Genomic DNA, 23560 nt, shown 5'->3' on the forward strand with positions numbered 1-23560 from the left:
ACACCAGCACCCAGCTTCACTCAACAACCAACAAGCTACAGTGATGGACATCCTATGCCAAACAATGAGCAAGACAGGAACACAACCCCACCCATTAGCAGAGAGGCTGCCTAAAATCATAATAAGGCCACAGACACCCCAAAACACACCACCAGACGTGGACCTGCCCACCAAAAAGACAAGATCCAGCTTCATCCATCAGAACACATGCACTAGTCCCCTCCACCAGGAAACCTACACAACCCACTGAACCAACCTTAGCCACTGGGGACAGACACCAAAAACAACGGGAACTACGAACCTGCAGCCTGCAAAAAGGAGACCCCAAACACAGTAAGATAAGCAAAATGAGAAGACAGAAAAAAACCACAAAGCAGATGAAGGAGCAAGATAAAAACCCACCAGACCTAACAAATGAAGAGGAAATAGGCAGTCTACCTGAAAAGGGCTTCAGAATAATGATAGTAAAGATGATCCAAAATCTTGGAAATAGAATAGACAAAATGCAAGAAACACTTAACAAGGACCTAGAAGACCTAAAGACAAAACAAGCAACAATGAACAACACAATAAATGAAAGTAAAAATACTCTAGATGGGATCAATAGCAGAATAACTGAGGCAGAAGAACGGATAAGTGACCTGGAAGATAAAATAGTGGAAATAACTACTGCAGAGCCGAATAAAGAAAAAAGAATGAAAAGAACTGAGGACAGTCTCAGAGACCTCTGGGACAACATTAAATGCACCAATATTCTAATTATAGGGGTTCCAGAAGAAGAAGAGAAAAAGAAAGGGACTGAGAAAATATTTGAAGAGATTATAGTTGAAAACTTCCCTAATATGGGCAAGGAAATAGTTAATCAAGTCCAGGAAGCACAGAGAGTCCCATACAGGATAAACCCAAGGAGAAATACGCCAAGACACATATTAATCAAACTGTCAAAAAACTAAATAAAAAGAAAATATATTAAAAGCAGCAAGGGAAAAACAACAAATAACACAAAAGGGAATTCCCATAAGGTTAACAGCTGATCTTTCAGCAGAAACTATACAAGCCAGAAGGGACTGGCAGGACATATTTAAAGTGATGAAAGAGAAAAAGCTACAACCAAAATTACTCTACCCAGCAAGGATCTCATTCAGAGTTGATGGAGAAATTAAAAACTTTACAGACAAGCAAAAGCTGAGCGAGTTCAGCACCACCAAACCAGCTTTACAACAAATGCTAAAGGAACTTCTCTAGGCAAGAAACACAAGAAAAGGAAAAGACCTACAACAACAAACCCAAAACAATTAAGAAAATGGGAATAGGAACATACATATCGATAATTACCTTAAATATAAATGGACTAATTGCTCCCACCAAAAGACACAGACTGGCTGAATGGATACAAAAACAAGACCCATATATATGCTGTCTACAAGACACCCACTTCAGACCTAGAGACACATACAGACTGAAAGTAAGGGGATGGAAAAAGATATTCCATGCAAATGGAAACCAAAAGAAAGCTGGAATAGCAATTCTCATATCAGACAAAATAGACTTTAAAATAAAGACTATTAGAAGAGACAAAGAAGGACACTATATAATGATCAAGGGATCGATCCAAGAAGAAGATATAACAATTGTAAATATTTACGCACCCAATATAGGAGCACCTCAGTACATAAGACAAATACTAACAGGCATAAAAGGGGAAATCGACAGTAACACATTCATAACACCCCACTTTCACCAATGGACAGATCATCCAAAATGAAAATAAATAAGGAAACACAAGCTTTAAATGATACATTAAATATGATGGACTTAATTGATATTTATAGGACATTCCATCCAAAAACAACAGAATACACATTGTTCTCAAGTGCTCATGGAACATTCTCCAGGATAGATCATATCTTGGGTCACAAATCAAGCCTTGGTAAATTTAAGAAAATTGAAATTGTGTCAAGTATCTTTTCCGACCACAACGCTATGAGACTAGATATCAATTACAGGAAAAGAACTGTAAAAAATACAAACACATGGAGGCTAAACAATACACTACTTAATAACGAAGTGATCTCTGAAGAAATCAAAGAGGAAATCAAAAAATACCTAGAAACAAATGACAATGGAGACACAACGACCCAAAACCTATGGGATGCAGCAAAAGCAGTTCTAAGAGGGAAGTTTATAGCAATACAATCCTACCTTAAGAAACAGGAAACATCTCGAATAAACAACCTAAACCTGCACCTAAAGCAATTAGAGAAAGAAGAACAAAAAAACCCCAAGGTTAGCAGAGGAAAGAAATCATAAAAATCAGATCAGAAATAAATGAAAAAGAAATGAAGGAAACGATAGAAAAGATCAATAAAACTAAAAGCTGGTTCTTTGAGAAGATAAACAAAATTGATAAACCATTAGCCAGACTCATCAAGAAAAAAAGAGAAGACTCAAATCAATAGAATTAGAAATGAAAAAGGAGAAGTAACAACTGACACTGCAGAAATACAAACAATCATGAGAGATTACTACAAGCAATTCTATGCCAATAAAATGGACAACCTGGAAGAAATGGACAAATTCTTAGAAATGCACAACCTGCCAAGACTGAATCAGGAAGAAATAGAAAATATGAACAGACCAATCACAAGCACTGAGATTGAAACTGTGCTTAAAAATCTTCCAACGAACAAAAGCCCAAGACCAGATGGCTTCACGGGTGAATTCTATCAAACATTTAGAGAAGAGCTATCACCTATCCTTCTCAAACTCTTCCAAAATATAGCAGAGGGAGGAACACTCCCAAACTCATTCTACGAGGCCACCATCACCCTGATACCAAAACCAGACAAGGATGTCACAAAGAAAGAAAACTACAGGCCAACATCACTGATGAACATAGATGCAAAAATCCTCAACAAAATACTAGCAAACAGAATCCAACAGCACATTAAACGGATCGTACACCATGATCAAGTGGGGCTTATTCCAGGAATGCAAGGATTCTTCAATATACGCAAGTCAATCAACGTGATACACCATATTAACAAATTGAATGAGAAAAACCATATGATCGTCTCAATAGATGCAGAGAAAGCTTTCGACAAAATTCAACACACATTTATGATAAAAACCCTGCAGAAAGTAGGCATAGAGGGAACTTTCCTCACTATAATAAAGGCCATATATGACAAACCCACAGCCAACATCGTCCTCAATGGTGAAAAACTGAACGCATTTCCACTAAGATCAGGAACAAGACAAGGTTGCCCACTCTCACCACTCTTATTCAACATAGTTTTGGAAGTTTTAGCCACAGCAATCAGAGAAGAAAAGGAAATAAAAGGATTCCAAATTGGAATAGAAGAAGTAAAGCTGTCACTGTTTGCAGATGACACGATACTATACATAGAGAATCCTAAAGATGCTACCAGAAAACTACTAGAGCTAATCAATGAATTTGGTAAAGTAGCAGGATACAAAATTAATGCACAGAAATTTCTGGCATTCCTATACACTAATGATAAAACATCTGAAAGTGAAATCAAGAAAACACTCCCATTTACCATTGCAACAAAAAGAATAAAATATCTAGGAATAAACCTACCTAAGGAGACAAAAGACCTGGATGCAGAAAATTATAAGACACTGATGAAAGAAATTAAAGATGATACAAATAGATGGAGAGATATACCATGTTCTTGGATTGGAAGAATCAACATTGTGAAAATGACTCTACTACCCAAAGCAATCTACAGATTCAATGCAACCCCTATCAAACTACCACTTGCATTTTTCACAGAACTAGAACAAAAAGTCTCACAATTTGGATGGAAACACAAAAGACCCCGAATAGCCAAAGCAATCTTGAGAACGAAAAATGGAGCTGGAGGAATCAGGCTCCCTGACTTCAGACTATACTACAAAGCTACAGTTATCAAGACAGTATGGTACTGGCACAAAAACAGAAAGATAGATCAATGGAACAGGATAGAAAGCCCAGAGATAAACCCACACACATATGGTCACCTTATCTTTGATAAAGGAGGCAGGAATGTACAGTGGAGAAAGGACAGCCTCTTCAATAAGTGGTGCTGGGAAAACTGGACAGGTACATGTAGAAGTATGAGATTAGATCACTCCCTAACACCATACACAAAGATAAGCTCAAAATGGATTAAAGACCTAAATGTAAGGCCAGAAACTATCAAACTCTTAGAGGAAAACATAGGCAGAACACTCTATGACATAAATCACAGCAAGATTCTTTTTGACCCATCTCCTAGAGAAATGGAAATAAAAACAAAAATAAACAAATGGGACCTAATGAAACTTCAAAGCTTTTGCACAGCAAAGGAAACCATAAACAAGACCAAAAGACAACCCTCAGAATGGGAGAAAATATCTGCAAATGAAGCAACTGACAAAGGATTAATCTCCAAAATTTACAAGCAGCTCATGCAGCTCAATAACAAAAAAACAAACAACCCAATCCAAAAATGTGCAGAAGACCTAAATAGACATTTCTCCAAAGAAGATATACAGACTGCCAACAAACACATGAAAGAATGCTCAACATCATTAATCATTAGAGAAATGCAAATCAAAACTACAATGAGATATCATCTCACACCGGTCAGAATGGCCATCATCAAAAAATCTAGAAACAATAAATGCTGGAGAGGGTGTGGAGAAAAGGGAACACTCTTGCACTGTTTGTGGGAATGTAAATTGATACAGCCACTACGGAGAACAGTATGGAGGTTCCTAAAAACACTAAAAACAGAACTACCATACATCCCAGCAATCCCACTACTGGGCATATACCCTGAGAAAACCATAATTCAAAAAGAGTCATGTACCAAAATGTTCTTTGCAGCTCTATTTACCTTAGCCTGGACATGGAAGCAACCTAAGTGTCCATCATCGGATGAATGGATAAAGAAGATGTGGCACACTGGGCTTCCCTGGTGGCGCAGTGGTTGAGAGTCCGCCTGCCGATGCAGGGGACGTGGGTTCGTGCCCCAGTCCGGGAAGCTCCCACATGCCGCAGAGCGGCTGGGCCCGTGAGCCATGGCTGCTGAGCCTGCGCATCCAGAGCCTGTGCTCCACAACAGGAGAGGCCACAACAGTGAGAGGCCAGCGTACCGCAAAAAAAAAAAAGAAGATGTGGCACATATATACAATGGAATATTACTCAGCCATAAAAGGAAACAAAATTGAGCTATTTGTAATGAGGTGGATGGACCTAGAGTTTGTCATACAGAGTGAAGTAAGTCAGAAAGAGAAGGAGAAATACCGTATGCTAACACATATATATGGAATTTAAGAAAAAAAATGTCATGAAGAACCTAGGGGTAAGACAGGAATAAAGACACAGACCTACTAGAGAACAGACTTGAGGATATGAGGAGGGGGACGGGTAAGCTGTGACAAAGTGAGAGAGTGGCATGGACATATATACACTACCAAACGTAAAATAGATAGCTAGTGGGAAGCAGCAGCATAGCACAGGGAGATCAACTCGGTACTTTGTGGCCACCTAGAGGGGTGGGATAGGGAGGGTGGGAGGGAGGGAGACACAAGAGGGAAGAGATATGGGAACATATGTATTTGTATAACTGATTCACTTTGTTATAAAGCAGAAACTAACACACCATTGTAAAGCAATTATACTCCAATAAAGATGTAAAAAAAAAATGGAAAACATCATGATTAGATTACTGGAACCCTAGGTTTCTCTTTTTTAAGGTTGTTGTTTTACTGTTTTTACAATAATAATCAAAAAAGGTTAGAGTATAAAAACCATGGTATCTTTAGAGCTTTTTTTTTTTCTTTCTTAACATTTCAAAATCAGAACTGGCAGATTTGCTTCCACAACGAACCAAAGACACTGTGCACTACCCGCAGTTTCCCTGTTTTTGCAACTAGCCATGAACAGGTCATAAAAAGGTTTATAACGGCAACAGAGGAGTCAAGTAATTCTAACCATGCAGATTTTCTTCATGAAAATAACAATACCTTATCCACATTACCTACAATGTGTTTCTGTCATGAAAAATTGGCTAAACAACGTCAAACAGGTATTAGACTGGCCCAGCAACTGACTCTTCAGCAAAAGGGTGAGAACACTAACTTCTCTGAAAACTGCATTTAGATTAAAAGTAAACATTTTTCAGATGTGGGCCACATCTTGCTTATTCTTGCCATGGCTTTTATGGTGAGTTTTTCATTCTCCCTCTATTTCTCAATGGAATTTTCTCAATATTTAAAAATTCCATTTCTGTGAGATCTGTTCAAACAGAACAGTGAATTACCAAAGCAGATGTGTGAAAGAACTCTAAGAGACATTTACTGCTTCTATTATGGCTCACTGGCGATCGTAAAACTAAAGTGTGGTCGTCTTCTATCATTCACATTACTTTTTTAAAAGATGAGGATAATCCGGTTCATCCTGAAGTTCACACCCCTATTCCCCTTATGTGTATGCCTGTGTGTGATGAGACAGCCCCTCCCCTGATCCATGGAACAGGAGTCCATCAAGCTTCAGGGAGTACAAGACAAGCTGCTTTTGTCTAAGTATGTATACATATAAATTTCAGTGCTACAGTTTTGAGGCCAACGTGGTACTTTTCAATGGTAAACGATAAAGAAAAAAACAGTATTCTTTGGAATCCCCTTCAAATGACTGTGGTCAAATGAATGCAAAATGAGGAAACAGAAGAGTTCAAGACCTCTAGGTTTTTTTGTACTAAAGGTTAAGATTTGGGGCTCATAATGCTTGCCGGTATCTGAGCAAATTTCAGGCTAACTCACACCCATCCGGCTCCCTGACAGAGGAGAAGCACTGAGAGAGACTGCAGTTTGAGCTCCAGGTCCCCCACTAGGGAGCAGGGTACTTGGGTGAGTTCCCATGTGCACCTGAGCCTCAGTTTCTCCAGCTGCGCTTCATAGGATCACCGTGGGAATTAAGGGGGTAATGGATACAGAAGTGCTCTCTAAACACAAAAGGCTTTGCAAACATGGCCATTGTTACTGTACCCTTTAAAAGATGAGGAAAAAAAGGAAAAAGAAACAGTAGAATGTGATAATGTATCTGTTCCTTTCCGGTTCCCACAGCAAAAGGCACACGAGCTTGAACATAGGATACAAATGAGGCAGAAAATCAGATTGCACCAGTTATAAGGGGATTATTCCACTGAGGAACAAAAAGGGTGTGATTTTTCAACAAATCTTCACAGAACAGCGTAGCCCCATTTGCTGAGCCTGTGGCTGAGCCCCGTGGCAGGACAAGCATCAACAACTCTTCTCAAACTAGTCTGTACCAAGTTCCCCTGTTCAGCCTCCCTCAGCAACACGTGATCTTTCTTCCCCCTGCTGATGTCTTCCCAGCTGTGAGCCAGTGTACTCATTCTTCAATCCTGGCTTCCCATTTCAATGGCAAGTGTGATAACCACAGCTTAATTCTTTATCACCAGTGTGTTTTTTTCAGATTTACTTTTAAGAAGTGGGGTTGGGGGGAGAATCTTCTTACTAGATTCAGGGTTTTCATTTTTTGAGTATTTTCATTTTTTCTGCAATAGCCGTGTTTAGTTAACTATTTTTTAAAGCAGGGTCACTGAAATCATACATTTATCCAGTATTCATCAAAATGTAAGAAACTAAACACCTGGATTCACAGACCCTTCTTAAAGTATAGGGAGCATGTATTTCTGCTTTCTTCCAGAGGGAAAACTCTTTTTTTTTTTTAATGATGTTAAGCTTCTTAGGGAAAAAAAAACCAAACTCAACAACATCTATATTACTGGGGTGGAAAATTTATTCTATTCTATTACTAGACTTGTGTGAAGTTTGGCAAAATGTCACACGGGGTTTCCCTATTAAGTGAATTCTGACCTCCACTTTGGACTTATATAGTGTTAAAACCATTCCTATGAAAGTGACAAACTGCATGTTTCCATTGAAAGCCACCCAGTAGCCCCCAGGGAAGAAAGAATAACCTGTTCAGGTTCCCTTGAAATATTCATGAACTCAGCAGAGGATCAGATTAAAAACAGAGCCCCCAAGCAGAGGAGGTTTTGGTTTTTTCCCCAAGTTTTAAGCTTTATGATGGTCTTTTTACAACTTGGCCCACCTGCTCATAAAAATGCTCCTATGCCCCACCAGGAATATAGTTTATCTTGCAAACTTTTACCTAATGGACAAAAACAAGATGTACAGTTAATTCTTCCCCTTGCAAGTGAAGTGTAGTTATCAGCAGACATATATGAGAAATCATGACAGTGGGTTAATATTGTGGTGTGTGCCTATTTTTTGAAAGTGACAGCTGGGCACACTGGAGATATAACATAGGAAACATAAACCCTTACCACATGAGTCAAAGAAAAATATGCTTAGGAACTATCTGTCGGGGGAAAGGGGACACACCACACATCTTAAAGTCAAGTGAAAATGGTGTTATTGTTTTGACTGGTCCACTGTACTGAACCTCCTGTGGCAAGGTTGAATAGAACATCATAAAAAAGCCCTTTCCAAAGCCATCCTCCATTTGACCACACCAGACATTAACACAAGGGAAGCTTAACCCTTCTGAAAACATTTTAAACCCGATCAAATTAAAAGCAGCACCAGAGAGATTATTTTTTCCTAGCAAGAACCCACAAGCAATTTACTTGACTAGAGGAAAAATGCAAAGAAATCCTTTATCACAAAATAGCTTCTTGAATCTTTCTACCAATAAACCTTCCATCCATCCATCCAAGAATGCCTATCCTCCCTGCTGATAACAAGCTGTGGAGATAAATATTTTATTTTTTTCTATAAAACCCCAAATGATGTTTTCAAATAAAATGAAACTACTACATGCCACTGTCAAAAATGGTCCTAGAAGAGGTAAATGTCATTTTAACGGCTGTGTGTTAAAATATTTAGTAGAAAGAATCTACTTGTCAAGTTCCTACAGAAAACTCCAAAGAGACTATAAGCACATCTATCAAATTTTCATCTACCTTGGGGCTGACCTACTGGGGAAACCATAGAAAGCCTGGCCTTGTGCTATGAGGGAGCTGGAGGTTTAGAGTTCTGGACAATAATGGGGTCACAATCAAGTACAAAGATGGGGCCTGATAGAGTTTCTGCAGTGATTCCCCAGTGAAGGCATACTGGCAATAGGCAGCTGCATTCTGCTTTAAGCCACAATTTGAGCTAAGGAAATGAACCCATGTGATGGACCATCAAACTCCCTTGTGAGAATTCTGACCTCTCACCTCAAACCTAGCAAAGAAACACCCATCAAATCTTAGCAAAAGAAAGACCAAGCCAGCAAAACGTGGGAAGGATTTTTTTTTAAGCCTCATTTAAATAGCTTCCATACCCTACCCTTTGGGAATTATATTAGGTAACTTTTTTAAACAAGGAAAACTTGGTTTTAAGGAGCTTATGGGAACATTTAACTTGGAATGGAAAGGTTATTTGCTCAGTGTTAGGCTAAAAGCCAAAATCCACTTTTAGCCAGAGATGATTTTAATATTATACCTCACAAGAGTATTGTGTCATGTGAGCAGGCGGCAGAGATAAGCAATGTAGCAAAGTTATGACTTCCCCCAAAGACTCATTAAAATGTACTATTAAGTATAAAAAAATTCGGAAAATCCAAGAGGAACCCGTCTGTACTATCTCAGAAACAGTAAAAATTCTTTCCAACTTATCACTTCTTTCACTCTGCCTCCTCTACATATACCACTCAGTAAATACTGGGAAGAACTCGATCCTGATGAAAAAGAGGATGAAGATGAAAAAGAGGATAAAAAATGCCCTAAAGAGCCACCATGATGCCCTGCATATGATTTTTCCTTTAAATGTGCTACAGAGGAATATATGATGAATTCCAGTGACTATGAAAAATAATAAACCTGTGAAGAGGCCATGATATTTTTTAAATTATTCAACCCACAAAACACTTTAAAGTATGTTAAATTAGAAACATTATTTTGAAGAAAAATAGTAATTTTTTCCCACTTTAATTTTTATAATCTGAAATTTTAATAACTCCAATATTTTTCTTTTTCTTCCTGTTTTGGTTGTTAACTCATGTCAAACTGTTTTCCCTTGGGCTTCCCTGGTGGCGCAGTGGTTGAGAGTCCGCCTGCCGATGCAGGGGACACGGGTTCATGCCCCGGTCTGGGAAGATCCCACATGCCGCGGAGCGGTTAGGCCCGTGAGCCATGGCCGCTGAGCCTGCACGTCCGGAGCCTGTGCTCCGCAACGGAAGAGGCCACAACAGTGGGAGGCCCGCGTATCGCAAAAAACAAAAAACAAACAAACAAAAAAAACAAGTGTCATCTTAAACTGCAAGGATGTCCATTAAACATCACAATTAAACATGCCAAAGGAGAAGCCATGTTGTCAAAATGCCCACTTAACCCACCCAAACATCTCAAACCCACCCTTTGCTGACCTTCTATAACCCCATTTTTTAAAGTTTTTTTTTTAATTAATTTATTTATTTATTTATGGCTGTGTTGGGTCTTCGTTTCTGTGCTAGGGCTTTCTCTAGTTGTGGCAAGCGGGGGCCACTCTTCATTGCGGTGCGCGGGCCTCTCTTGTTGTGGAGCACAGGCTCCGGATGAGCAGGCCCAGTGGCCATGGCTCACGGGCCCAGTTTCTCCGTGGCATGTGGGATCTTCCCAGACCAGGGCTCGAACCCGTGTCCCCTGCATTGGCAGGCAGATTCTCAACCACTGCACCACCAGGGAAGCCCTAAGGTTTTTTTCTCTTTTTTTAAACAAGAGAAAGTAGACAGATACATGTTGGTAAATGCTAACTGTCCATATTCACATAGAGACACAGTGTAATCTCTGAGCCCAATATACAGAGAAAGGAGGAAAAAAGCTAGAATTCTATGCACTCATACACAGGGGCCTAGTACCCTCCAGCTTCCAGCAGAGGTAAGGGAGCAGAAGGTTTTTCTTTTTTCCCACAGAGTATGGTGGTGTTGATTCCATAAAGTTTTTGTTGAGACAGGAAGGGATAAAAATGAATTTGGAACAGAAAGGGGTAGAGATTCTTTGCCCACTGAATTCTGCTCAAGGTATTTCCCCCCAAAATAAGTTGTGAGCCATGGTATAAAGGAGAAAAGAAACCTCAAAAACAGGGCAACTGAGCACAAGAGGAGGAGGAGGAGAAAAAAAAAAAAAAAAGACTGCAACTTGCTCCCGGGGACTGGAGAAAATTAAAACAGGAAGGTTGGAATCCATCAGTGTTCCATTAGTCATCTTCTCCTTCATCTTCCTCTCCTTCCTCCCCCTCATCATCATCTTCATCTTCTTCACCTTCATCCACATCCCCTTCTTCATCAATATCTTTCAATCCTTCTTCCTCTTCATCATCATCATCTTCTCCTTCCCCTTCCTCATCATCCATGTCCGGGACCAAGTAGTACTGTAATGGATTTGGCCAAATATCATCTTTGATGACCTCTCCTAACTCATCTGCACCTGTATCAGAATGATCGGTAAACCAGGTGAAGAAGCTTTCTGGGTCCTCATGCTGTCTCTTCCTTCTGGCTTTATTCTGCGTTTGACTTGAACGTTTTGTCAAATCCTTTCCGGATTTCCATTTGATTTCAGTGGACTTTGAAGACGGATCACCACTCTCATTCAGATGAAATTCTTTGGAGAGAACTTTATTTTCGAAGTAAGGGTTTTCATCAAAATAAAAATCTATCCTGTAACCTGATTTAATATCTTCAAATTCTGTCACTTCGACTCTTGTCAAATAATGCAGCGCCTCTTCGTCCTCCTCCCCAAGCAGTGCAGACACTTGAGGATGGTTAGCAAACGTTGCTCCCCCAAAATTTGGGATTTGGGCGATCAATTCCGACCTCTTCTGAAAAAATGGTTGGCAGAGTTTGTTATATTTCTGTTCTACTTTCAGAATCTCCTCACTGGCTTGTTCGTTAAGTCTGTCTATTTCATTTTGTACTTCATCAATATGTCCAACTGCTTCCTGCTGTTCTTTCTGGAGGGGAGGCGGCGGCAGCGGGCGCGCTGGCGGCTCTGCTCCCTCACTCAGGCTCCGCGCTCCAGCTCGCGGCTGATCTCCCCAGCCGCTTCCTCCTCCCACTTCCTCCTCACGGCGAGGGCGGGCGGCCGGCAAAGATTTTTCTAAAGTAGCTTGTATAAATACAGATAATGTCACACACTGCTAGTGATATAGTTCCAGTGTCATTTTAATTATATTTCTCCTTAAAAAATAATTCACATTAATAAGCGGATAGGATTGGAGGAGCTCTGTTGCAGCAATGTTTCTCAGTTCTTTTGAACTTTCTCAACTACCATCCATCGCTATCTATCAGCTGACTTCCTTTGGGTAGTCCTTCAATTTTGCCAAAAGGAACGAAAAGGAGCCACCTGAGTTGCAAATAAGTACTTGCTACCCAGTCATTACATTCATTCCCTTTTTCAACTTTACTAAGACCAGCGTTTTGCATCATTCCTCTGTTTTACGTGCCAGAGGTCTTCCGACACAAGCAGGGCACCACAGTAAGATCAGAGACAGACACGAGCCAAGTAGGAGATGGGCTGTGAGGGGGAGGAGGACAGGAGACTCTGTAGACCTGTAGACAGCCGGTGTGTTCTTGAGCAGATCGACTTGAGGGAAAAGTGTGGATTATCCTTGTACATGCTCTTAGGAAGGATATGCGGGAACGTGGGCATCAGTTCAAAAGTGCCTGCCAGTTGATCCTGTAGTTCATGATCCCAGGGGTCTTCTGGTAGCAGCTACAGTTATCAAAAGTGAAGAGCACTCTGACAGCACCTCGGTCAGGAGCAAGGGCTGAAGAGGGCAGTGCCCAGTGCAACATTTACTTCCCAAGGGCAGAGTGGCAGCTGGCTCAGGGAGGGACTGGAGCTGAGAAGCAGGGTGGGCATCCTTCTCAGAGCAGCCTATTCCAAAGCGTATTCTCCCAACTTTCCCGTCTCCCCCAGCCTCACTTTTCTATAAAGTTTCCACTGAGACACACAGCACAGACTGTGGCTAAAATTGTTCCCATCTGTGACAGAGGCATATTTACTCAACAGAATAATAACTATTCTGATGCTGGTGTTGCAGCAATCAATGTAGGTCAGAGGACACACAACGAAAAATCTTGTGTGGCCTAACTCAGAAATTCACAATTAGGCCAGTGGAGTTTTAAGATACAGAAATATCTACCAATTTTTAAAACTTTTCTGCTTGCTCTTGAGTTCAAATGTACTAAATGTGAATAACTTTTTTAAATGAAAAGTAATAAAAGAAAGAAAAAGAGGAAAAAACGAAGTTCCTCCACTGCATGCTCCATTCACTTTAGGAGGGGTTAATGTATAAGCCCAGCGGGGAGCACCATTTTCTATAAATGCTAAAATTATCTCACCATGCAGTCTGAGAAGAAAAACGCAACAGAAAAAAAAATTTTAAGCCCACACTCCTACGAGCAGAGGAGGAAGCGGGAGCGTAAGCGTGACTCCTGCCTTTCTGCCTCTAGCAGGGGCTAGAGGCACCTGCCAACCAAGGACCCAAAGCTGCTGGAGGGTCAGCCGTCAGGACTCTGCATTTTACAACATAAAAGTCAGGTTAAGCATCAGACCAGAAAGAGCCTACCCTCCCCTCTTTCTGGTTGTTCCCCATAGTTCACCCTACACAACTAGACTTGATTAGAAACAACTTTCAGCACAGCCTCACTGGCTCTTTTGGAACCAGGAAAAGGTGAGAAAAATCCCAGAATAAGAATTTTAGAACTGAAAGGACCGTTTACCTTAGAAATAAGGAAACTGAGGCCTGAAGCAGATGAGCTTGCCCACAATCACACACCCAGGGCTGAGATGCCCCCAAAGGCATCCCTCTCTCCTCTGCCACGCGGCTCAGAGCTCTGTCCTCCGCTGCTCCTGCCCCACTGGTTCCTTTCTCTTCTCTGACGCACCTCATTTCTTCCAGCCTCAAGGACCTTGAATATACCACTCCCTTAACTTGCATAACCTCCCCCCACCATCCCTACCTTCATCTTGGCTGCACCTCTCTCACGTTTTAGTTCTTAAATGTCATTCCTTCAGGGTCATCCACTCTTGACGCTCCAAATTAGGTTAGTCTCCCTGATGGACATTGTCATGGGACAATTCCTTTTCATAAATAGTCATTTTTAAATATATCTCTCTTCCTAGACCTAAGAGCTCCAAGAACATTGGAACCAACATGTTCTGGTTCATCCTTATAAGCCCTTACATATAAGCCCTTATAAGTAACGGCTCAGGACCCGGAAGAAGGTAAACCCTCATTAAATATTTATAAATAAATTTAATAAATATTTACTACATGTTGGATACTGCTTTGAGGGTAATACATATACTATTCATTATTTACTTAATTTATTCCTCTAAACTCCATGAGATAGGCAATAGTAATATTTCTATTTTATAGATGTAGAAACAGAGGCACAGAGCAGTTCAGGAACTTCACCAAGATCACACAGCTCATAAGTGGAAGAGTCGTGGCCCTGGGTAACATTTAAGGTAGTTGCTTCATAAAGGGTCAATGGAGACCTGCATGAGAACTTAGTGCTTGGAAAGATTTTTAAAGAACAAGCTATGAGCATAGTGGGCCCTGATATCGGACACTAGATGAGCATTTTCCAAAAGAATATGTTAACAGACTTTATATTAGTCATCTTTCATGCTCCAGCAGCAACAATCTCCAGAGCCTCATGAAATGTTTGTTTCTTGCTCATGTTGAATGCTGGCTGTGACTCTGCTGCAGGTCTTTAATCTGGGCCCCGGGCTGGGGCAGCGCCTCTATCTGAACCATGCCGTTTTCACGGAGAGATGGTGACACCACGCAGAGGCTCCTAGAGCTTCAGCCAGCAGCAGCACAGGTCATTACCACTTACATTAAATTAAAAGCCCCAGGCTCCTTATTTTCTTCCCCTAAGTTCCCCAGGGCATTAGAAGCAACCAACCACCTCCATTCAACTCCTTATCTTCACTAAAATGTTCTATGGCAGCACATACTTGGTCCCTCAGAGTCTTGTCTCCTCTGGGCACTTGATGGCAGGGATCTAAAGGTGATAATCTGAGTAGCTCTCTGCCCCTGCACACCATGCGCTACCAGTTGAATGCTTTCTACGATTCTTCGTAGCTTTTTAGTCTTCTCTTCATATAATGCTTTTACTCTTTCAATCTTCTCCTAAACAAAAATCCTCTTAAGGATCTGGACCCAAATTCTCATAGAGGTACGGTGGAGAGACCTCCCTATCTTTCTTTTGAGAGAAGGGATGATGTAAAAGGAACACAAACTGTCCCACAGTTTTACTGTTTAAATGCTACCGCCCTGTCTCACAAAGAACGTTAACTTCCATTTGCCTCAGGCACTTTACATGCAGTAACTCATGATTCGTTATGTCTCTGGATGTTAGGTATGATTATCTCATTTTACAGGTAGCAAATATTAGACACCTGGAGATTAAATTCCCTGCCTAAGGTTTCGTAGCCAACAGCAGAACCAGGACAAGATCCCTCCTGATGTTCTGCCCTTTGCATAGAAAGGCTCATCTAGGCTTTCTGATGATCTTGAGCTACAGTTAAGACAGAGCCAGAGTAAACATCAACTCCTCTCTCCCCTGACATACGCAAATGCATACATCCACACATACTAAATATATATATATATGTATATGTATATATACATATATATATATATATATTTTTTTTTTTTTGCGGTACGCGGGCCTCTCACTGTTGTGGCCTCTCCCATTGCGGAGCACAGGCTCCGGACGCGTGGGCTCAGCGGCCATGGCTCACAGGCCCAGCCACTCCGTGGCATGTGGGATCTTCCCGGACCGGGGCACGAACCCGCGTCCCCTGCATCGGCAGGCGGACTCTCAACCACTGCGCCACCAGGGAAGCCCACTAAATATATTTTATATGTGTGTGTTTTATATAAAATACACACATACAAACATATGTACAAAATACCAACTTGGAACGGGGGGAAATGTTCCTGAACTGTCGAGTACATACTGACTGCTGAACTGAGAGAACTCTACTTATTTGATAAATTATTAAATACTGTGCAGCACTTCTTCAGGAAAACAGACAATAGGGAACTTCAGTCAGGTCTCATCCCTGCTTGAGATGGAACCCTAACAATGGCTAGGAATATAAATATTAAATAAGGAAGGAACACTTAATGGTTGGTGCTCTGTTTTATCATTTCTCCTAACTCTGACACTTTCCTTTTATTGCACACAACATGATCACTCATTCTGTTGAATAGAATGAATGTTCCTATTGTCAGCTCTCTGTTTTGCTACTGCAAATCCTTGGCAAAATTGCCCGTTTCATTTTTTATCCCCTGTAGATCTTCCTGCCCTCAAGGAAGCAGCTTTAAAGCAGTGTGAGTTCCAGAGCCAAGCATGACAACCCAGCAGTCTCAAGATGAAGTGTCAAGTCAGCAGACAAGGCTGCCTGCAGTAGCGGGGCCGACTTTTTCAGGAAAAGGACTGCCCGAAGCCCTATGGAGGCCCACTGGGTCCCACAGGCAGGAAGCAGTCAGAGCTCTGTCTCTGCGAATGGCTACACAACAAGTACTATCCTTTCCATCATCACCCTCAGAGAGGACTCAAGTGCAAGGCTCTGGAAGACTCAGTGAGGGTGTGCGGAGTCGCTCTAAATGGGATGCCTCTAGTGTCTATCTTGATCACGGTGTCAGTGACAATGCCTGACTGGGTTCTCCTCCTGACTCCTCCTGAATCTCACCTGCTAGGGAGGCTGAAATGAAACTCAGGTGAGCACACACCAGTCCTAATGGAATGTTGGTCTGAGTCCCTCCCTTTGTGCCATTTTAGTGGGCAAGGTTGGAGGGAAACCTTATAACTGGTCCATTCATTCATCGTTTAAACGTTTTCTGGGTATAGACTCTGGCCCCACATGAGGCTCTGATGATACAAAGCTGAAGATCACGGTGGTGTCTGCCCTGGAGGAATCACAGAGTCTCCAGAAGGAGGTCTCAGGAGTGTAACTGTGATGACTCCATCCCCAGAGCCACCTTGATGCCATTCACAGGGCAGTAGGCCAGGCCAAGTGGAAGGCACCCAACGTTTAAACATCGTCCCCCAAATACCTCCCACAAAGCCCCTTTAGCCAGCAATTAGCTCTCTGGGTTCCTGCTCTCACGCAGTTTCTAAAGAAGTGCGAGAAACAGGGGATGTTCACCCCGTTCCCTTGAGTTTCTGAGGTAACACATGCCATTCCTTACTAGCCCCTGGCCTACCTTCCACTGTTTGCCCCTCTGAACTCCTCTCCAGGGTTTTGGATACTTGTTTTGCAGATGCTGGAAACACAGAGGATACCTTCCATCAACTCGAAGAGGTCTGTCTTCATACTTCCTCATGCAGAGCAGTTATTCTACTTCCCAGATTTTCCCCTAACCCCTTCAGGCTGTGGACCCATGGGGTGTTCAGTGTTTTTCAACAGCAATGCCAGGTGTGACTCGGGCATTTATGACTGCCAGCATTTTCAGAGTGGATGGATGCCAGAGACACACTCCTGGAGCACTTTTAGTCAACGGGTTCGTGCCTCCTGTGAGATGTGATGAGTGCCTCTGATCCTTTACAGCTGATCCACCAGGAGGACAAATGCTCAGGCTGCACTCTGCTGTTCCTTGCTTGCAGTGAGTTTGACATGCTGTATGGGGCACAAGTAGGAATGTTTCCCCGAAGTTATTTAAAACCCTACAGGTGCCAAGCTTGCCAAATCATAAATTTAGGAAATTGCATTCTGTTAGACTAAGTCCTTCCCTTAGCACTTTAGTCACCTAGTTATTCTTCAATTTCTTTCCTACAAACACTTGGCCCAGGTCCCGAGGTTCATCCCATACCTATGTGTCTCCTCAGTACATAAAAGAGATTAAGGAAAGGAGAGGGAACAATAAAATTTCAGGTTTACTGGCACAGTAAGTGAAGTAATCCCCCTATGCATACACTTTTCTTACAGGAAGCTCACTTACTCAACCTTTCCATTCACCTGCCTGATGAGATCTATACAAATATTTTAAGAGGGTAATTTGGAAGACTTACAAGAGTACAAGTTGTTCAAGCTGCAGCATTAGTCTCTGTTGTTTGCTTTAGGTTTAGCTCATTTACACAAGTGAATAACTAACTGTCTGTTACTTAATCAGATCAATCAAGACTCATTTAAACTACTTGCTAACAGTCCTCTTCTATATACCAGCAGTCTTCAATTGTTTTTGCTTACAATTCCCCCAAAAGAGTTTTGGAAAACTGTACCTTTCCTTGCATATGTTAAAGTTAACCCTTATAAATTTTATTTTTTAATTTTAAGATTGGAAAAAAAAAAGTAAAGGAAACCCTTTTCCAGCATAGAATTCCAGGATATAATTATATGCGTGCTTTAAGTATATTTGTCAAACTTTGGGACTGCAAATGAAGCCAAATTTATGTGAAATGTCAGCCATATATATAACCTGACAGACAAAGGTGGTCCTTGTTATCAAACCAATCTGCCAAAACAGATTTAGTTTCTATCAGAAAAAGACTGAATTCATTTTTTAAAATAAAATAAATGTATTAATATGCATCCCCATATCAAGCACCTCATTTCTGAATTCTAATTCTAAGAGGCAATCTTGAGTGTATTAGGGTAAAATATAGGTCCAACGATATAATGACTTAAACGTAACAGGAATTTGTTTCTGGCTCACATAACAGTATTGGGCTGGAAAACAGTTCACTGGGCTAACATTCCTCCACAGTCATTTAGGGACAAAAGCGCTGCCATCTCAACGTTTGGGTTCCGGGGTCTCTCTCTGGGTCAACTCCTTTCCAGAAAACAGTAAGGAGGAGGACAGATGGGGGTATTTAGAAGCCAAGCCTGGGAGTCACCCATCATTTTCCTCCCATACCTTTGGCTGAGCTCCTTCCTGCAAGGGAGGCTGTGACGTGGACTAGCTGTGGCCCAAGGAAGAGAAGACCATGGATTTCAGTGAGCAGCTAGTAGATAACGTCACAACCTTTGCAATAAATTTATGACCTAAGCGAAATAATGTGCTATTCTCTTCAGTATTTATTACCTAATCTGTCTTTGCTTTGGTCTCTGAACACTTGCCCTCAGAATCGGCCCCTTTGTTCACCTATCTGAGAGTAATTCATTTATTCTGTAAAGCAAAAGGGGTGGTGAGAAAGGAGAACCAGAAGCTCCTTCCAAGGTTCTCTCTCCTTCACACCAATATGAGGAAACAGGATGTACAAAAGTCCAGGATCTGGAAGTTCATCCTCAAAGAACTATCACTGCATTGTACCTCTGAGACAGTGCTCACATAACCCTAGGGTACATGGACCCCAGTCTGAGAATCACTGATGTATAAAGTATTAGAAAACATAGAGGATCACAGAATTCTAAAGTGCAAAGTACTCGCGCATTTTACAGAGGTGAAAAGTGAGCTAGAGGGAAGATGTCCAAAGTCACTCTTAAAGAGGTTAATGCACATATTCTTTGCTCCAGCAAACTTATTTTTGCCTTTGGTATAAATGGATATTCTAGCTTTCTACTGCATGTTGTGCAGAAAGGAACTAACATAACAGGCCTGTGACTGCTATCCTTTGAGAGTCCTGCTGACAAGGTTGGCCCCTGGAAGGTGTCTGGGAACTTGAATTTCGGGAGAATTCCCTCCATCTCCTGAAAAGAATGGCTCACGGTGCCTAGACTGCACAGTACAAACAATATGGTTTATGCTGAACAATTGCTTCCCTTCTGGGATTCTGGAATTGTGATACGTGCTAGGCAGAGGGTGCCTATGTGATCAGTTTTGAGTAAAAACTCTGGGCACCGACTCTCTAACGAGCCTCTCTGGTTGGCAACATTCTACATGTATTGTCATAACTCATTCCAGGGGGAATTAAGGAGCACTGTGTGCCTCCCTGGGTGAGAACTCTGGAAGCTTGCAGCTGGTTTCCTCCAGTCTCCGCCCCATGTGCCTTTTTTTCCCTTTGCTGAGTTTACTTGGTGTAATCACAGCTGTGAGAACAACTGTATGCTGAGTGCTGTGAGTTCTCGTGAATCACCGAACCTGGGAGTGGTTTGGGGACCGCCAACACACATAGAAACTAGGTTTGACAGAAAAGAATACATTGACCTCAGGATACTAAGAACATAGTAAGTAATAAAAAAAATTTCAGTACATTTTAAATTTATTTTTTGCATATGGAACCTCTAGAAAAGGGTGAAGGCAATTTATATTCGACTTACTTAAGCTACATACTTTTAAAATGACAGATGAAAATAATTTAAAATACAGATATTGGTCTTAGTTAGCAAGCAAAACAAGGATTCCCTGAAAATTACTACCAAAGACATCAGAAGAGAACCTTCCATATTGAACCATTAAGGAGAAAATGAATATGGAATTCTGAACATTACTAAGAAAAAAATGTGTCCAGAATTGAAAGAGAGAGACAGAGAGAGAGAGAGAGAGAGAGAGAGAGAGAGAGAGAGAGAGAGAGAGAGGGAGAGAGGGAGAGAGGGAGGGAGGGAGGGAGGGAGGGAGGGAGGGAGGGGGGACTCAGGGTGTCTGTGTTGAAGACAAACGGAGGAAACCAATGAACACTCTCTCTGCCGTAAGCTGGTCCCATACCCCTCCTACTGGGGTCACTAGACAAAATCCATATAAAAGACCAAGGTGTTCAAATAACATTTTCCCTAATTTTATATTGTACTTTTTTTCCTTTGATTTTTTACAAGCAATACAAAGCTTCTTGCAGAAAAGCTCCAAAGTACACAATAGTATGTATAAAATTATTTTTAATCACCCAATATCCTGCCATCCACAGGCAAGCACAATATGGCATTCAAGTCATTTCCCTGTTCATTAAAAAAAATAATAATTGGGAAACATTCTGTATGCATAATTTCTCTTAAATTTCCTCCTCATCAAAGCATGGTTATGAAAAAATTATTAGTGACATGGATTAAACAGGCCTGTTGAAGACCTTTTTTCTTCCTTTAACTCTACTAAACATACTCAGATGTCCCTGAGCCCAAGTATCTACTTAGAACCTGAGAAACCCAAGGTGAGAACGTGCCTACGTGCTGCCACGGCTCAGGATGACATTTGACCAAGATACAGAAATGAACACTGAGTACAGATGCTTTTCTCCCTAGAGTGACTGGTCTGGCTGAAAATGTGGACCACACACTGTGTTGCCTTGATGAGCTGACTTCTCATACAGCTGGGGTCCAGGGCACAGCGATGAGAGACTCAGGAGTCGTGATGCCGTTTAAAGGTGTTCCTGTGAGTCACAGAGCATCATTTTCTCCATTTGGTACTTTTGCACCACATCACATTCCAGAAGCAGTACAGGCAGCACAGTGGTTGGGATTAAGCTGAGTGGCTGAACACACTCAAATAACCAAACTCCTCTTAGCCTCGGTTTTATCAAATATAAAATGGAAACAATGATATCAACCTCAAAGAGTTATTGTAGGATCACCTAGATAATGCCTGGCACAGAGCAGCCAAAATGAAAAAGAATATTCAACACAAGAACACTGGTATATCTTGCTAACACTAAAATACAGTAAGCTACCCTGTTTCATGTTTACTATTTTTTAGCGCACGCACAGGGGGTGGGGGTGAGGACAGCTTTTAATTACCTCCAAAGCAATGCAAATCAAACCACAAAGACTAATCCAAGAGTTGAGCTATGCAACCAACATGTTGAATTCACCAGATTGTAGGTGTTCCACTCTGAATGCTAACAACCTGTCTTCCTACAGCATGTGTGACAATATGAGCCTCAACAACAGGTCCATTCTCAATGTCTGTCACCTCAGTTTCCACATCTGTTTTCAAAAACATATATCACCCAGACAGAACTTTGATGAATGAGTGATAGTTGCATCAAAACTCAACATGTTCAGCTGCTTTGATGTGCTGCCAGAAGGCAGGGGTCAGGCTGAGAGATACAAAGTGGATTCCCCAGGAAACAAGCCTCTGGCCTGTGCTGTGCGGCAGGATTAACTGCTCGGCTTCTGAAAGTCCCATTAAAATGCCTCCATGCTACGAGAGCTGACCCCAGGATGTACCAAAACCATTAACTCAATGCACCTTGGAAAGATTTTGATTCCAATCACAATTTGTCAGGCTATAATAGGATATATGTTAGGCTCAATTACAAAAGAAAAGAGAAATTCCAGGATAGGGAAAGTACACTAGTCCAAAGAAGTAGCTTGGGACTTCCCTGGTGGCACAGTGGTTAAGAATCCGCCTGCCAATGCAGGGGACACGGGTTCAAGCCCTGGTCCGGGAAGATCCCACATGCCGCAGAGCAACTAAGCCTGTGTGCCACAACTACTGAGCCTGCACTCTAGAGCCTGCAAGCCACAACTACTGAAGCCCACGTGCCATAACTACTGAAGCCCGTGCGCCTAGAGCCCGTGCTCCGCAACAAGAGAAGCCACCGCAATGAGAAGCCCGCGCACCACAACAAAGAGTAGCCCCCGCTCGCCACACCTAGAGAAAGGCTGCGCGAAGCGACGAAGACCCAATGCAGCCAAAAATAAATAAATAAATGAATGAATGAAATAAAAAGAAGTAGCTTTAACCACACATTAGGGCAACAAACAAATCTTAAAATAACTGAACACAAAGTCCCAAAGTTCCAGGGGAAAATGACAGGTGACATTTTATCTTAGGAAAAAATCCATGGATATTAGACTCCAGCAGGAGCTCAGGCTATTGTGTCCCCATCCTGGAGACGATGCTGACTATCCCCATCTAGAATGAGAACCATCTTAAACAAGAGTTTGGGGGTGGGGTGCCCACACAACTGTCTACTTCCTACTGAACTGCCGTTTTCACAGTGAGCCTTCATTATTATTGCTGGTGTAGTTCTGTGTCTAGATTCCTAGCCTACCCTAAAAAATTCAGTATATGCTAAGTTTCGAAAGTCTAATATGCCAGACATTAATGAATTTTAGTGCAAACAGCAAGGGCTTTAGTGTGATACAGATCAATTTAATCCCAGCTCAACCACTTCCCACATGTATATCTTAAATGAATAGTCATATATCTCAATTTCCTTAAAACCATCTGCATTTCCAGTAAAAATGGGCTGGAATAACGCTTAGCATAAAATGGTACGAAAGCAAGAACTTTGGGCTTTTGTCGTTGCTGTTTTTACTGTTTTTCGTTTCAGTAGGGTGCCCACAACAGGCATGGCAAAGAGAGAACTGAAATCCTAAACACATTCAGAACTGCTGAGGACCACAAGGTGATGCACATGATGGCAGTGGCACAGCACCCAGTGTGGGGCACACACATGGTAGATGTCGGTTCCATCCCACAGGCTGTGTTGCTGACTGCACATTTCCATGAGTGGGGACAAGTGAGGGTTGACTTATTTTAAGAATACTAACAAGACAAATCACTGCCCCCAAGAGTTAATTTATCCCCCAAATAAAAAACTTTCAAAAAGACTAAATAAAATATCTAAGAGAAAGGTTATCTCTTTAATTTCTCC

The 23560-nt window shown here is 41.6% G+C and overlaps 2 protein-coding genes across 4 annotated transcripts in view; both read right to left on the minus strand.

Moving 5' to 3' along the window:
* Nucleotides 1–23560, minus strand: part of KDM4C (lysine demethylase 4C) — a 404294-nt gene that overhangs the window by 95397 nt on the left and 285337 nt on the right. The gene's annotated exons all lie outside the window — the stretch shown is intronic.
* LOC105748478 (protein SET-like) lies at nucleotides 10787–15125 on the minus strand. The gene is made up of 2 exons (XM_033404174.2): nucleotides 15036–15125; nucleotides 10787–12201 (listed from the first exon to the last, which is right to left on the minus strand). Exons 1-2 carry the CDS (start codon nucleotides 15123–15125, stop codon nucleotides 11263–11265), a joined length of 1029 nt encoding a protein of 342 aa, XP_033260065.1. The 3' UTR covers nucleotides 10787–11262.

Source organism: Orcinus orca, chromosome 6, assembly GCF_937001465.1.
Source record: "Orcinus orca chromosome 6, mOrcOrc1.1, whole genome shotgun sequence".
NCBI classification, from domain to species: Eukaryota; Metazoa; Chordata; class Mammalia; order Artiodactyla; family Delphinidae; genus Orcinus; species Orcinus orca.